Source organism: Lithobates pipiens, unplaced genomic scaffold, assembly GCF_037356315.1.
Source record: "Lithobates pipiens isolate NorthernLeopardFrog02 unplaced genomic scaffold, aLitPip1_a1.2 Scaffold_16, whole genome shotgun sequence".
NCBI classification, from domain to species: Eukaryota; Metazoa; Chordata; class Amphibia; order Anura; family Ranidae; genus Lithobates; species Lithobates pipiens.
Genome location: NW_027507748.1, coordinates 102,158,968 through 102,176,216, shown reverse-complemented (window position 1 = coordinate 102,176,216; position 17,249 = coordinate 102,158,968). Strand labels below are relative to the sequence as shown.

The window sequence follows — 17,249 nt, the reverse complement described above, 5'->3', positions numbered from 1 at the left end:
GCAAACAGGTAACTTTTCCCCTTTACTGATGTGCACTGATGAGGCGGCACTGATGGGTCACATTGGTGGGCTCTATATTGATAATTAGGACACTAATAATCAGTGTTGATGTCCCTTTTTACACAAGCCTGTTATCAGCTCTCCCCTCCTCATTCTGTCAGCGTGAGGAAAGGAATGCAGATGACTGGCGTGTTTACAATGTGATCAGCAGTGATTGGAAACAGCTGATCAAGTAGTGTAGAGCTGCTGACTGGCTCTTTACCCTGATCTGTGGTCATCAACAAAGCGTGCCGCCCGCACACGATCGTGGGAGGACATCATATAGTATCCTCCCAGAACTGACCAGTCGCGCTGTAGCCGTTATGTGGCTATAGAACGGTCAGCAAGTGGGTAAATAAAATACAGTTTTCTGGCATGATCAGTCATAATTTCAATATTGATGCCAAAATCTCATGATTTCTGTCAGGGTATGCAAACTTTGTCATCGATTGTACCTTGTACAAAATGTGCTCAGACTCCATTTAGAACATCATCCGGTCTGCTGTATCACTACTACAGAACAGAGCGTTCTATGTCTATACATTTTTCAAAGACTATAAGCAGCTCTGTGTGATTTTTGAACAAGGGTAGAGAGTGGCAGATAAATGTAATTATCACTTCTATCTACGAAAGACACATCTTTCTCCATTCACAGAACAGGATACAAGGCATTCTGTGAATGGATACGGGGAGAGGAAAGGGAGGGTAAATGACAGGATCCCTTCCCTGTACAACAGCTGCAGCACCCAGAAGTACAGCATTAGTGGTACTTTTCAGCATGCATGAAATGCATTTTTACACAACACAGCAATGATCCAGACCTGGACAATACATCATTATAGGCAACTTTGTTGTACACACCACATATAACAAAAGTACTGGAAGATTTTCCCTTACTTCCTGTGCTGGAGATCCATGGGCCATAATGGAAAATCTCCACAAAGTGGGGGAAATACTCTTTTTAGACAGTTGCCACAGAAACAAAATATCCTCATTTGTAGATTCCCATTTTATTCCTGTTCTAGTGACATTTGTAATATTTTGGATTTTCCCTCATTTTTTGTCCTGGTGACAGTGATCCCCAGAATAGGGAAATTAATCTTCCCAACAGGGACAGAGACAGCAATAAATCCCTTCAACACTAAAGCCCCGTACACACGGGCAGAATGTCGAGAGCCATTTGCCGGACCAAAAAAATACTGGCCGACATTCTGTCCGTGTGTATGTCAGTCTGGTTGGCCAGCTTCTGTCGGACATGTAATGCTGGAAAACCAGAAGCGATCAACTCCTGATCAGCACTCTCAGCCAATGGCAGAGGGTGTATTTCCCCAGAACACAACAGCTCAGCGGGGGAGATCGCTGGACTAACCTTGCATGGTTAGTACAGCGCCTCCCGACCAGAGCGGCCAGTTTCCTCTCGTGCAACCTGCGGGGTTGCACAAAAAATAAAAAAACTGTAGTGTGTATCCGGCTTAAAAAGTTTGGTCTTATGATATACTTTAAAGAGAACCTGTAAGCAAAGAAATATATTGTAGCTGCCATTGCCGATTTATTTTGGAAGGTACATGCTCCAGGGTCGTCACATGTATTTTCCTGCTTCTCCAACCAGGAATAAGCATGCTGTCAGCAACGTGTTGGGTCACCTGATATACAGGTTTTTGTTCCAGGTCAGTTATAATCTAAGCAGTGAAGGTGGAATTTAAATGACATACCTGCAAGGCTGCAGCTTCAAATGGAAGTAAGCAGTGACAGTTCCTTTATTTCTATCCTGTCAGGTTCATTTAAAAGGAAACCTATTCATTCACAATACATATTTGCTTTCAGATATTATTTTAAAAACCTGGAAAGTCACATTCTGCACCATTTTGGCATTTACTTGCTATACTAAACTTAGTACAAATATCTGTGACTATGAAAAAGTGTAATAACTAGGAGCCAACCGCCACATAAAATCTTGTTTGATCTCACTAAATAAATTAAATCTAAATTAGCTAATACTGCCTAATGCTCTTGGAACGTGCTCATGCCTTACTGGGTAGACCTGCTGGTGAACTTCCCAGGGCAGTCATTTCTGATAGCCCTCTCAGGGCACGCAATCCCCAGAGTGCTTTATTAACTGGTAAGCTATGCTCAGCCAAGCTTATGACTTAAATGGAGGGGGCTGGAGTGGTTAACGAATGATGGCTTATCATAGTGGGATTTATAGGAGATACTGGTACCCCAGATGGTGGGTGGCTGGTATAGCTCAAAGGCCACCCGTAGAAATGAGTCCACAGCCATTCTTGGACCAACTAATCTATCTGTAGGTACCTAAAGCCTTAGCTGAAAGGTTTTTCCTTGTGACATTTCCATCGGGAGGAATGTTTAAGCTATGACAAATAGCCAATAATGAAATGTGAGCGGAAAGATAAAATCATTAGACTTTGGAAGACAGCTACAGAACATGAGTAGTCTGTTTGTATGTACCACACATTTATTTACATAGAGCGCAACACTGATTCCCTTGAAAGGGGGTGAGAATATTGGCTTAATCCGTGCACAGTGATCAGGGAGAATGATTTTATACATGCATTAAAGTAAATTTACACTTTTGCAGTCAAACTGGAGATGCCCTCACTATGCTGGTTCTGGGTTCCCCTTTACACACATAGCTATTTTTATTTTTTTATATTTATTACCTTTCTAGTAGCTTCTTTGGAGCAAGTTTATACGTAGAACTCTGTAGGCAGCTTAAAATTGTTCAGAATAACTTGCAAAATGGCAAATAGAGGACAACCAAACAGCATTAACATACAATATACCCCCAAAGCCTTGAGATCATTAATCAATTGTTAGCACAGACAGACAGTGTACACATCTAGTTTACAACTGAGAAAGTAGTACGTATTGCACTGTATTAGTTCGTTAGCAAGGTGCACGGAGTGCCCTTATAAATGAATGCCACTTTCACGCATCTGCAAAAAGGATGCGTGTTTTTGTGCGTTGCAGGAACATGCATGATTTTTTGTGCATTCCCACAACTCACAAATGTGAACCTAGTCTAAAATGTGTCTAAGATAACTGCACCTACCATTCCCAGGAGAACACAAATGGCAATCGACAGTACCGTATTTATCGGCGTATAACACGCACCCCAAGTTTAGGAGGGAATTTTAAAGAAAAAAAAAAAAAAAAACTTTTAGGGAGGGAAGTTTAAGGAAAAAAAAACAAAAAAAAAAAAAAAACTTACATTTAAATGCCCATCAATGCAGCCTTGTCAGCGTCAATTGCAGCCTTCCATTGCAGCCTTGTCAGACATTTGCAGCCTCGTTAGTGTGTTTGCAGTTTAAAAAATGTCGGCACTCGGTAGTTCTCGGCGGCCTTTGTGTATTTTTGGCCGCAATCGGCCGTTCTCGGCTATTTTCGGCCGCAATCGGCCGTTCTCAGCTATTTTCGGCTTTCCGAAAGACTCAGAGAACGGCCGAAGATAGACGAAAATACCCAAAAGCCGCTGAGAGCGGCAGAAGGGGATAGAAACAACGGGGGATCGGCATATAACACACACCCCCGATTTCCCCCTGATTATAGGGAGAAAAAAAGTGCGTGTTATACGCTGATAAATGCGGTACTTATTCTCCAAGACACATTAACGAGTCACTTACTTATAATAGTGCTCCCACAGGTTCCTATATCTCCCCTGTCCAGACATGTCAAACACGGTAAACGATAAGCTGGAAAAAGAAGAAAAAGAAAGTTAATACAAAGTAAACCTGTTCATAAAAAGTGTTTTCACTATCTGTTTTCCTCAACTCATTCTCTATTCTCCCATGGAGTCTCTGGAGCCTAGAGAATTCTATGGATAAGCCTCGATTCCTTCACGTCTATATTCCCATCGCACACCTTCCTGGAAACAAGGCTCATCAGTAACGGGTGCTGCAGCGATTACCAGCTGCATACCGGAAACAAGTCAATGTACATATTCCCCAGCACAGCAGGAATCTTCAGCTGTCATCCAAAGGTTTTTTATTGCAGATAGATCACATCACAAAGACAAGTGCAACGTTTCGGAGCCACCCCATGCATCCTGCACGGCTCCAAACCATTGCACTTGTCTTTGTGATGTGATCTATCTGCAATAAAAACCTTTGGACAACAACTGATGATTCCTGGTGTGCTGGCGAATATGTACATTGACTAGGCCTTGGTTCCTGTCCGACTCTGCATGCCTTCCAAATCAGGGAGGGGGAAATATAAGCAGATTAAAAACTTTACCTTTAAAGTGGTTGTAAACCTGTGAAATGAAAAAAATAAATAAAACATACTCCTCTATAGTGTGTACTTGCCTCAATCTAAAGCACTTGGCAGACAGAAATCTCCTTCCTCTGCCATCTGCACGAGTCACTCCTGACAGGTTATGCTAAAACCCCTTTCACATTTGTGCAACTTTTCCTGCAACTTAGGACTGCAAAGTCGCATGACAAGTCGTACCTCATGATTTCCAATGAGTACCATTCATATATGTGCGGCTTCAAGTTGCACCGACTTCAAAAGTAGTCCCTGTACTACTTTGGTCCGACTGATGCGAGTTACACATGCATTCCCTGAAATCACAGCAAAATCACATCACAATCACGGCCGCAAAATTGCGGTGAAATCGTGGCTAAGTCATGACATTGTGTAAGGGGCATAAGGAAGGAATGGGAATGGAGGGGAAGCACCAGCACGCAGCCTCACCTGTGAATGTTTTCCTATGTAAGTGTGTGTAGGTGGGGGTGGGGGGGGACGGGGGGGCTGGCTTGTCCTTTTCCTCCACTCGGGTCTCAGATTACACTCTCTGCAGTGCATTGTGTGAAATCAGATATCCACCCCCTGCCTGGTGGCAATCAGAAATGCTGTCTAAACTGTGCACTTCGCAGGAGATGGCCGCAGGTAAAGAGTTACAACATATGTAGGAGTATTTGTTTAATCTGTGTGTATCAACGGAGGCCAATCACTTCACTGGGTATATGTAAGGGTTTACAAAGACTTTAAACTTCATGGGTTTTCAGACTTTTGCATCCTGAATAATGTTTTACGTGTCGCCTGGATTTGCTTCTCAAGTTATTTTCCACCCCTGTCCACTCCAACTACACGAAGTGATACAAAACTGCAATACAAGTCTGAGTTGCATAATTATCACTTGTAGCTTGTCAGCAGCAGTGAACTGGAGTTTTCTTGCCATTAAGCAAATTCCCTTTGGAGCTGATTATTTGATGCTATCAAACCTATCTAGTCATTCATATGCCAGAATAAATGTTCCAATGAAGTGGATTAATGCATTACAGTGACAAAGTTAAGGCGCATCACAGGGAGGCAATGAAGCAACTTTAAACCTCTGATGGCTAAATTAGAATGAGAACTTCAAGGTATAGATGTCGGTGGGATTCATTATTTTTTATATCTTAATCACTAGTTTCCACGTCGTTTTCCGATACCCTGCCCTGAATGAACATTATGCTTCATTAGGATGTAGCCTCTGGTAAACAACGTGAAGAAAACAAATGCACTTTCTGTAGGTTGTTCTGCAGCAAATGGTTTTTGACTTCAGATTTAAGTGCGTGTGTATATTAATACCTTGTTAAAACAGCTGTGCTCCCATCTCTAGTTTATTGCTAAAATACTTAACAGGCTAACAAGAGATTTTACTGCGGGAGAAGACCCACTGAGAGCAAGCAATCTCGTATAGATCTGGCTGTAAATTAATATTTAACAACACATGAAATATCAATGTATCACCTGGGAGGCAATTCATTTTCTTGCATCATTTGAGGATATAGCTGGTTAATGGACGTCCTCTGCTGATACTATAAAATCCCGCTGCAACGCAATGCCTCGAAGCGTGAGATCTGACAAAAACTCGGAACCTTACACCTCACACCCCCATCGCTCTGATGGGTTCCATAATTTGTTTGATTTTTTTTTTTTTTTTGGAGCTCCAACTGGAATATTCAAAGTAAAAGGAAGACTTTTTTTTTTTTACCTTGTCTCATGTTTTTGTTTTATGGGAGACCGTAAATAAAATGATCAGGCCTGCTGGAAACTTTTGTAATTGGGTCTTAAGCCCCATACACACTATCAGATTTTCTGCCGAATTTTGTCTTCAGATTTACCAAAAGCATGTAGTGCAAGGGCCTGCCTGATTGCATACACACTGAAACTCCTAAGGTCTGACCTCATATTATATGGTTTTGGTAAATCTGAAGGAAAAAAAAAAAAGTATATATACACATACAATAATAAAAAAATTAAAGGTTGAATAAAATTAAACCACTTGGTTCCTGCAAAGATTATAGGGTTGATGTAATAAGGTTGTATCAGGTCATCTTCACTTCAACTAATCATGCGCTTTTAGAAATCCCTTTTTTTACATTTCCTTCATACATGATTGGGTAATCAAAGAACAGAGGTTCCCTCATTCACTAAAATTAGATGAACAGCCTCCACTGCTTTAGTGCAGTGGTCACCAGATGTGGGTCTTTGCTTGCCTTTATCCAGCCCTTGGGTATCTATTACTCCCATGGATACAAGGCACTATTCCTCCCACTGTCAAGACTGAGCCACCATTCCTTCCACTGATGCCAGTAGTGGGGCACCTCCCTATGACATCAACAAGAAGGGATTATTTCTTCCACTGACACCAATGAGTGGGCATTACTCCTCTCACCAATACAAATGATGGGGCATTATCCCTCCTCCTACTAACCACGAGTTTTGTAATTTTTTTTTTTTTACTCCTACCGGCCAACAAGCCTGGAGGAACTGTTTACACCCACCGACACTGGTGCTTTTCTACTTCCACTGGCTACAGTCCAGCCCCCCTAAAGTCTGAAGGACAGTAAACTGGTCCTTTGCTTAGAAAGTTTGGAGATCCTTGCTGTAGTTTATTAACCCCATTGCGGAAGACAGCGAGGAAGATTTACTAAAACTGGTGCACACAGAATATGGTGCAGCCGTGCATAGCAACCCATCAGCTTCTAACTTTAGTTTGTTCAATTAAGCTTTGACAATAAAACCTGGAAGCGGATTTGTTACTACGCACAGTTGCACCAGATTCTGCATGAACCAGTTTTAGTAAATGCCCCCCCGTGAGTCCCTAACAGTTTAAATACGGTCAGCGTTATTTATGAAAGGAAAATGCTAATTTTACTGCTTTTTCTATAACTGCCCTTTTATGCTTTGCAAATTGGGTTACTTGCAATAATCTTATTTCCCTTTCTCTAGTAATAAGCTCAGTTTACAAAATCTAACACCAGGATAAGGATCCTTATTTTCAAAAAGTGACCATTATTTTCAGCTGAGTTTTCAACATTACAGTTACATGGCTACTAATGATCTTATGCCTTGTGTTAAAGCTTTGTGAATTGAGCCGTAAGTATAATCTTGATATTACAGAAAACAGTAACTGTCAAGTGTATACATACTCATTGACATTTACAATAAACCAGTATTTCCTTTATTAGTTCTAGATCACCCTCTCTCATCCAGGATTCCTTTAGAGGTTGCTAGGGGTTCCTTGGTCGATAGGTAATTTCTGCCTCTCAGATAAGTATGTACAGATCTTTTAAGTGAGGGGTGTCTAACCTGCAGCACAACACAAAATCGTAAATGTTGATTTTTTATTTATTTTTTGTAAAAAAGGTGTTTTTCAGGTAGTGAACACATGCGTAAATTAGAACCAAAATATCTGATGAGCACCTTGAGAATTACTACTATGGCCAACGAGCCAGAGATTGATGCGTTACCTTATCAAAAACAGTGTCAAATATCATACTAGTTTTATTTTGTCGTCTTTTTTACTTGTATGGAGTATTCTTCCTGCTGACTGTCATGCTAATGAACCATAAGCTGTAGATAAAAGTTATTAGCAGGGGTTCTGCAAGAGCAGAAAGTTATTTCAAAGGTTCCTCTGTGTTAAAAAGGTTGAGAGAGGCTGTTCCAGGCTGTGGAGAAAGTGGGGCAGGGCAGAATATCAATCAGATTTACTGCTGTCTATGTCCCTAGCAGGAAGATTACTCACTTCATTGGCCATCACCAGTACAGGAAGTGAATGGAATCTCCACAAAGGGGACATAGACAGCATTAACAAAAATACAGAGGTCTTAACACTTCTTTGGGCAAAAAAAAAAAAAAAAAGGCTCATATGGTCGTGTGTATCTTCTTTGGAGAGATTAATGTTCAAATCAGGTGAACAGTTGAGGGTCAGTTCACATATAGTGCGGTAACCAGTGTTTTTCTGCACTGGAAAAATGCTACTCAGCACCACACAGAAAACAATTGTTTTCCATGTGTCCCATTGACACTGTAAATGGGAAGGAAAAAGTCATATGAGCCAAAGATCAATGCAAGACCCCGTATGTGGGTGTATGACAGCCTCAGCCCAGGCTCCAACCAGGCCATGCCTCTACCCCCAGAGCTTAGTCATGGGGGGATCAGCGAGTTTGTGAGCTGCGATAAAATGGGATTGTATGTCATTGTACAGCCGCACACTGCTTTTTTTTAACAAAAAGTGTGGAGGGTAAAAGCTAATCAAAGATGAGGCTCTGTTCACATTTTCGGGCATTTTTTTCAGGAGTTTTTGCAGAGTTTTGCAGTGTTTATGTACAGGCATTTTCAAGGTCACCAATGTAAAAGCAGTAAGACGCCTGTAATCTGCCAAAAAAGAACCTCCTGTACTTTGAGCGTTGGGTGTTTTGCTTCAGGTGACAGAACGTTCAGATGTGGGCAGGGGCCATTGAAATGAATGGGATTTGTCTTGTTGGGCGTAAAAAAAAAAAAACGCCCAAAAAATGCCTAGATGCAAACAGAACCTAAATGAAAAAAAGACCAGTGGGACATCATTGGTCAATTATTACATAGACCTGCATTTTCAGTAACTGGTTTTGGTTTCATCACCATTTAAATGATCACTGACAATAGTACCTGGATGTCTTGAATTTCTCTATGCTGAACCCAATGGTTGGAACTATATCCTGTGTCTGGGCCTGGAAGATAAAAGAAAAAAACAATCGTGTGAGATTTGTACATCCACTATAAGAAAATATAGTATAAAAACAAAATCAATACAGACAAAGGTATAAGCATGTGGGTCATAAATAGCATGCTGGCAATAATTGTTGCCTCAGAAATGCACAGCAGTAATGATAAAGGTGGCAGGCTTCCTGGCCAGCTGTTAAACTGGAACTTCCCTCTACCAACCAACATTATTTTAAATTTTCATGCTGCTAGCATTAGCAAATAGATAGGAAACAATATCATATTCACTTGTCTTAACATTTCTATAGTTACTTCCTGGTTTCTTGCCTAGGCAAAAGATGTCTTACATCCCAGGAGGCTTCAGGAGGGGAGGAGAGGAGGAAAGGAGGGGTTTTCTCAGCCAAGTACACTCTCCTGCATGCATGCATGCTTGAGCTAAGGGCAGATTCTAGGAAGTAAATGCTACAACAATCATTTCTCAATAAAATAAATCATAGAGACATGGATGGATGGGGGCACTTGCTTTGAATAATAAAAGCAAATGAAAGTGGTTGTAAAGTCAGAAGCTTTTTTATCTTGATGCATCCTATGCATTAAGATAAAAAGCCTTGTGTGTGCAGCAGCCCCCCCTTGCCCCCCTCCCCCCCAACACTTACCTGAGGTCCCCCTCTGTCCAGCGATGTCTGTGAGTGTCTCAGCCATCCGAGATTCTCCCTCCTGATTGGTTAAGGCACAGCAGTTGGGCCATTGGCTCCCGCTGCTGTCAAAGTCAGCCAAGGCAATCGGTGGCGAGAGGGGGCGGGGCTCCGTGTCTGAATGGACACAGGTAACTGACTCGGCTCGGGTTCCCCCATAGCAAGCTGCTTGCTGTTGGGGCTCTGAACAGGAGGGAGGGGCCAGGATCATAGAAGTGGGACCTGAGAAGAGGAGGATCAGGGCTGCTCTGTGCAAATCTACTGCAGGAGAGCAGGTAATTAGAACATGTTTGTTATCTTTATATAAAAAAAAAAAAAAAAAAATACTATCAATACAATCATTTTAAATAGTGTTTTGGTTTGTGGTGACCCCACATGCTTCCCCTTTTTCCCCTTAAAATTTTATACCAGAGCTGAAGGGCCAGGTATGGACTCTTTCTTCAACTATTGTAGCTGCTTTGTTTTTCATGGCTGGGCATTCATGGCCAGTGAATGAATAGAGCCAGGTGATGTCACTGGTTGCAAAGGCGATGGCACCCGCCACTTCCTTATCCTTTACAGTGGAAGAAGGAAGCTGTTGGGTATAGTAGCAGAAGAAAACCCCACTACTATATACAATGTTCAGCTGCTGCTGATTGGGAAAAAAGCCTGAACAAGGTGCTCATCCCTACTGCAGAATAAGCATCAGCAGCGCCATGTGGGTCGTCAGAAGGTAAGAGTGAGCAGTAAGAGTGTACTTGCTAAAGCTGTGCACCTTCCTGCATCAGCAATCGTATCCAAACCTCCAAGGCCGCATAGAGCCATATTGGTGGCTGTAAGAAGCTTCCTAGAGGCATTTTTTACATCAGGCTTTCTCCAAATGAGAGTCAGTAAGGTGAGTACTCCACCATCACCAGCAGATGTGTTCCAGAATCACCAGATTAGAGACACAAATGAATACAGTGGACTGCAGAACAGCAGAGTCAGAATGAAAGACTGAACTGCTCAGCAGGTAGGCCAATTTCCCTGTAAGAATCAAAAACTTGACTTTTTCATTCTGACTGCAATGTATCTTGAAAAACCATGAAGGATTGTTATAAAAATCAATATATATATATATATATATATATATATATATATATATATATATATATATATATATATATATATATATATATTTATATTTTTTTTTATAAAAATCTGATGAGTAAAAGGTGCTTAGCTGTTTATATTTACTAAGATAATTGCACTTCCATGTTCTGTGACCAGATATAGTAAATGGAGGGTCCTGGGTTTACTAAACACTTTAAACAAACCTATAGATGTGCAACATCCATCTGTAGAAGACATCCATACACATACAAAACATGGAAATAAACATACTGTGTGATGTGACTCCTGTCATAGTTTACTAAACAAAAATCACTGAAAGTTTGCCTTTTCGTTGTTTAAACTTAATTGTTGCTTCCCTTCACACCAATTAGATGTACTGCTGGGAAACGAGGACATTTAAACGTTGAATCAAGTACGTTTATATCCCAGTTCTTGTCCCTCGGGAGGACACGATCAAGCAATGTCTGTATCTCGTCACGGGCGGTGGGGAGAGGTTACTTGTGAGAAGCGGATAGGAAGCTGGAGGAACATTTCTGTCATGTCACTGGTCCCAGGAGGATTTGGCATCCCTAACGCACTGTCATGGCGGCAGCATAAACAAGGCGTTGAGAAGGCAGGGATGACATTAACACAGCTAACTCCTCTAAACTTTTATGCACTGATAACTGTAAGTGGCTTTTATTACACCGAGCCCAGACAGCTCTACAGCTTCATGACTTTAATGTTTTAAAGGAAAGTTTTCGCAACATTCTTCCTTAACCACCAACAGGTTGGGTTTAAAGCATTAAAAGAGGAGGGCCGGTTTTAAAAAAAAAAAAAAAAAATGTCAAAAAGTCAGCAGCTGCAAACACTGTAGATGCTGACTTTTAATAAGCACACTTACCTGTCCAGGGCACCCGCGATGTCGGCCGCCCGAGGCTGACCCATCCCTCGGCTCCCGGCGCCACCATTTTGGCTAAGGGAAACAGCCAGTGGAGCCTTGCAGCTTCACTGCCCGTTTCTTACTGCGCATGCGCGAGTCACGCATCACTTTGTGAATGGGGCGCGCTGTGTTCTAGGACACACAGTTCCCAGAACACAGCGCAACCCATTACCCAGAAGACGCCGCACGGAGGAGAGAAGATAGAAGATCTCCGCGGAGGAGGAAGAGGCAGATTAGGACGATGTGCCTAGCAACAGGCAATTCTGGTAAGTTAAAAAAAAAAAAAAGTTTTCTTCATTTTTTTTTTTCAGTTTTCTAATTTTTAATGTATTTTTTTTTTCAGGGTGGCCCTCCACTTTAAAGTGTGTTAGTTAACCCAGGACCCTCCATTCACTATATCTGGTCTCCCACAGTACACAGAACATGGAAATGCAATTATTGTAGTAAATGTGAACTGCTAAATAACTTCTCATCAGCAGTTTGAGCAGTCTTGTGCCTTCTATCAGTTCCCGGCCAAGCACTGGTTAAAGCTTGTAGGAGGCGTTTACATTCTGCTCTCACTGTCCTATGAGGCTGCAGGACCCCTGAACCTCTGTCTGGACAGTGCCGATTGGTCCAGTGTTGATCACATGCACCCTCCCAAAAAAACAAACAAACAAACCCACACACTTTTCTAGCAACACACAAAACTGAACATGTGCAGAGTGCCTCCTAAAGCTCTGTACTATCAGCAGATGGATTGGGACAGTGTAAGAAAGGGAGGATCACAGAAAACAGGAACAAAAAAAAAACAGCCATTTTATACAATGCGGAGGATTAACCCCTTAGGTTCCACAGCGAGTATAACAAGCAGGCTTTATGGTGCTGGCATCTTTTTACTATTTGACTGTTTTCTCTAGCGCAGCCTTTACCTCTTTGGTTTTATTCTCTACAGTTAAGTTAAGTGTGCCAGCCCCTTCCACACTGCTCCTCCTGTTTCACTCATATTGTAAAATGAAGCTTCCATATACCTCAATAGCTCAGTTTTTTTTTCCACTGACCTGGTCACATGACTGCTCTCTCTGAAGTTACATAGATGGTCATGTGACCGCTCTCCTCCTCCAATCTAAAGCTAAAGCTAGGAGGAGGAGAGCAGCCAGAAAAAAACTGAACTACTGCGATATTTACAAGCTTCATTTTATAATGACACAGGGAGGAGCGGTATAGGAGAAGGGGCTGGTAAGCGATTATTTTTTTAATCAACTTTAGACTATGCAGACAGCGCTGTCCCAGGGTCAGAATAGGCGGGGGAGTCGGCTTGACACTCCCCAATGGGTGGCTCCCAGGCGGGACCGTCCAATCTCCGCCCCCCGTTGGTAAAACATGGTATTGGCGTATAACACGCAGGCACTGTTTGTCCTCCGTTTTCAGGGGGAAAAGGTGCGTATTATACGCCAATAAATGATTTCTAATTCTTGTTAATTAGAAATATTACTTTTTATGTCGTCTGTATAATTATAAGTAGCCCATCTATACTACTCTCTCAGTGGTATTTTGTTGGTTTATTATTAGCTAGTGATTTATTTAAACAGTATATATATATATATATATATATATATATATATATATATATATATATATATATATATACATATATACATATATACACACACACACACACATTTAAGATTTGATTGATGTGGCTTTGCGGATGCAGTTACATATCGGGGCACACAATATTGTTGTCCCATTAGATCATAGCTGCATTGGCACTTCCTGTTTCCATACTCAATAAGATCTTCAACAAAATGGCAGAATTACCACTTCCAGTTTATATATTTATTATACACACACACACACCTTCAGAGAGTGGGTTTTCGTGAGGCTACAAAAAGATGGTGGACATCAACACTAGAGGACCCCTTGGTAATGTCCTATTGGACAAAACGCTTTGGGTGGAGTTTCTGGTACTGACATCACACCACTGTATGATCCTGGGTCCTTTCACATAAATTTGGAAGAACAAGATCAGCTTTCTATTTTCACAAACTAGCTTAGGTTTAGGCAATATATGTTATAGGCCAGTACAATCATTGCACAAAGCGTTGGAGCTACCGAGTCTTTCACATAACCTTCTCTTTTTGGTATAAAATAGAGAAGGTTAACAAATGGATCAGAAGTCTTTTGGAAAAAGATTAAAAATGCTTAAAAAGGGTAACTCCAGTTTCATGGAAAAAATTAAAATAAATACCAAGTAAAAAAAATAAATAAATCTAGAAAATACAATTGTGACTAAAGTCATATCGTAGTTGAATGTTATTAAAAATTGCCTCCTTTTCAATTTGAAGCGCTGCAATTCTCTGTAAAATGCAATATGGCTACCTAGAGGTGTTCTGTATACAGAATGTCTACAATGCAATTTTCTGCTTGTGTGATAGGCTCACTGATTTTCCCAGAAGTCTGCACTAAGATACAAGTCAGATACAAATCAGGTATCTCCTGGAACAAAAAATAAATAAATAATGGAATTCCCAATCGGAAATCATAACCAAGCCTCGGCTCACACTAGATGCGGTGCAAAATTTGCTGCCGATTTCACACCCCATCAAAATTGTAACCCATTCATGCGAACTGATTGCGGAGTGTATGTTAAAGTGATTGTAAAGTCTTGTGTTTTTTTTACTATAAAAATAACAAACATGTTATACTTACCTGGTCTGTTGCAATGAATTTCCACAGAGCAGCCAAGATCCTCCTCTTCTCGGGTCCCTCTTCTGTGATCCTGGCCCCTCCCCCTGTTCAGTGCCCCTACAGCAAGCAGCCTACTATGGGGGAACCCGAGCTGAGTCACAGCTCCCTCTGTCCATTCAGACATCCTGTCCTGCCCCCCCTCTTCCGATTGGCTAGTTGACTTGATTGATAGCAGTAGCGCCATTGGCTCCCGCTGCTGTGTCTCAGCCAATCAGCTGAGACAGTTGTAGACATCGCTGGACAGAGAGGGACCTCAGGTAAGTATTAGGGGGGCTGCTGCACACAGAAGGCTTTTTATCTTCATGCATAGAATGCATGAAGATAAAAAAAAAAAAAACCTTCTGCCTTTGCAACTCCTTTAAGTTAACGACACCCCGAAATCGGTTTGCAAAAAGCAGTGCGATTTGCATAATCCGATCGCATCAGATCTGATTCGGACAAAAAAAAAAGGGTCCTGCACGAGTTTGGTGCGATTTGAGCCATACAAATCTATGGCTAAAAATCACACCCCAGAGACATTGCATGTAATTCGCATAGGAATGTGCGGCAATTCCTGTGCAAATTACATGCGGTGTCCCCCAGTGTGAACCTGGGCTAGAGGGATACAGATCCTGCAATTTTCCTCAGAGCCCTGCAGGTGCAGCAGCTGATTAATAATTATGAAACCACTCCCATTAGATTCACTTACCACATGGACACATACAAACACAAAAAGGGATTTCTTCAGAATTACAAAAAGGTAGGAATCTGCAAAGTTTGTTTAAATCCTTGCAATGTACATAGATCGCCCAGAGGGGAATGTTTTTTTCTCAACAAAAGTGGAGTTACTTTTAAAGCCTGTTACGCCCCCGATGAGACAAATACTGCACTTGCCATTCTTTACACTTCACAAGAACAATATGCAGCCTTCTCTGTGTACTTCAGGCCTGGTTTTCTGCTGATGTAGGTGCTGCCATCTTGGGAATGTGATGAGCAGCTAAATGAGTGTGTGGGTTTGTCAATCACTGCATGCTGACAGCTCATGACAGCTGCAAGACGTTTGCTGCACAGTATTTGTTCAAAAAGAAAAAGGCTGAAATAACAAAGAGCTTGTATGTCATGCAGCAACAAAACACATCTATAAAATCCCTAGAATGTGCAGCTAGCCTTATATGCTGAACACCGGGGAGTACTTCAGCCACTTTCTAAAATGTACTGGCTTACTATGAGTTAAAGTGTCACTAAACCCACATCATAAAAAAAAAAAAAAAAAAAAAAAAAAAACACAACCCATCAATAAATGGTGTATTACATGCTGTTCATACTCACTAAGAGATTATTTGTCTGTATTCTGCAAAAAAACCTGGGTGATCCTGCTGCTCTCTATCTCCACCTTCAATTCATGTCCCCAATTCAGCTAGGGATTTTGCAGCTGTGGTGGCAACCCTGCACATGCTCAGCTTTCAGCGAGTTTCTGTGCTATTTCCTCCCTATCACATCTGAGCAGCCCATGTGACTACAGAGTCACACGTGTGGGCGCATACACAGCAGTAAAGGACAGCCCACTCCATGCCTTCTCCTCCATGCCCACCAACCATCTAAACACAATGGGGGCAGGATATTACATGTACATTAATATAGGCTTCACCTCCCTCCTATTCTATGGGCTGGTTCACACCACAAACGCACTCCAGGTTAGTTCTGGATTTGTTTCTGATGCCTGTTTTTAATGCATTCCGGAGCATTTCCAAATGCTTTTTGCCCTGGTTTTTTTCTCTGTACTGGGGTCCGTTGTGTTTTTGATGCATTTTTCCACGTTTCAGTACAGTTCAGTGCAGGAAAAATGTAGCATGTTCTACTTTTTTTCTGAAACGCCCTGGAACCGATCCTCCTGGCGTGAACTATGCCACTGTAAACCATATAACCTGCTTTCCATGCGTTTTTGATGCAGGAAAAAAAAAACACACTGGACTGCACATGGGGTGGACTGGCCCCAAGACAAAGGCTGGAGAGGCGCGACACAACCTGTGACTGGCAGAAATACGCACCAATGTTATTTCCACAAAATGATAAAGATGTCATCTCAAATATATATTTTTATGCCAATTTAACACTGTTTATTGATATTAATTATTTATTTTTGCTCTGTATTCCAAAGGGCCTTTTTTTTTTCTCTTTTTTTTTGTGACCAGCAGCAGAGGACTAGAAGCTCCTCCTACTTACGTTTCCCTGCAGACAGGCTGGGAAAGACCTGGGTCATGTGACAGCTATATATGGATTAGGAAAAAGGCACTTTGATTATTTTTTTTTATTTACAGCGCCATCATCCACGTACAGAAATAGAAAGGACAGTGTAAATTAAACAATGTGTGTTTAGTTTCACTTTAAGTCCAATGAAGTGCATGCCACTTGGTGGCCTTATTGCTGTTATTTACAAGAGACAGTTTTTAAAAGCACCAGGAGTACTGCTATCACTACAATCCCAAAACCCTGACCGGAAAGACCCTGTCATCTTATACACAGCATCTCTGCCTAACTCACCCCTCTGCTGTTCATTCACAGAAAGCTTTGTATTTTGTGAATGGCTTCAGCATATGGGCAGTAGGAGGGCTGGGGTGGGCATAGCTGCTGCATGCGACTCTGCAGCTGCAGGAAGTTCCCACACTGACATTCCAGAAGCAATAGCTATTCTCCCGATGCACAGTAAACATGTGAACTGTAAAATTAAAGCGATAAGTCCATGATATGGCATGCACCTTGTTGGCCTATATTAATCTAGTACATTTTACAAAGTGGCTGAA

The 17,249-nt window shown here is 41.6% G+C and overlaps 1 protein-coding gene across 3 annotated transcripts in view; it reads right to left on the bottom strand.

Moving 5' to 3' along the window:
• The window catches only part of ARL6 (ARF like GTPase 6), a 108,840-nt gene that overhangs the window by 76,433 nt on the left and 15,158 nt on the right, over positions 1–17,249 (bottom strand). For all 3 annotated transcript variants that reach the window (XM_077480175.1, XM_077480178.1, XM_077480176.1), the window contains exons 3-4: positions 8,977–9,038; positions 3,681–3,749 (exon numbers count right to left, since the gene is read on the bottom strand). In XM_077480175.1, the coding sequence (XP_077336301.1) occupies positions 3,681–3,749; positions 8,977–9,038 (131 nt within the window). The remainder of the gene's footprint in view (positions 1–3,680; positions 3,750–8,976; positions 9,039–17,249) is intronic.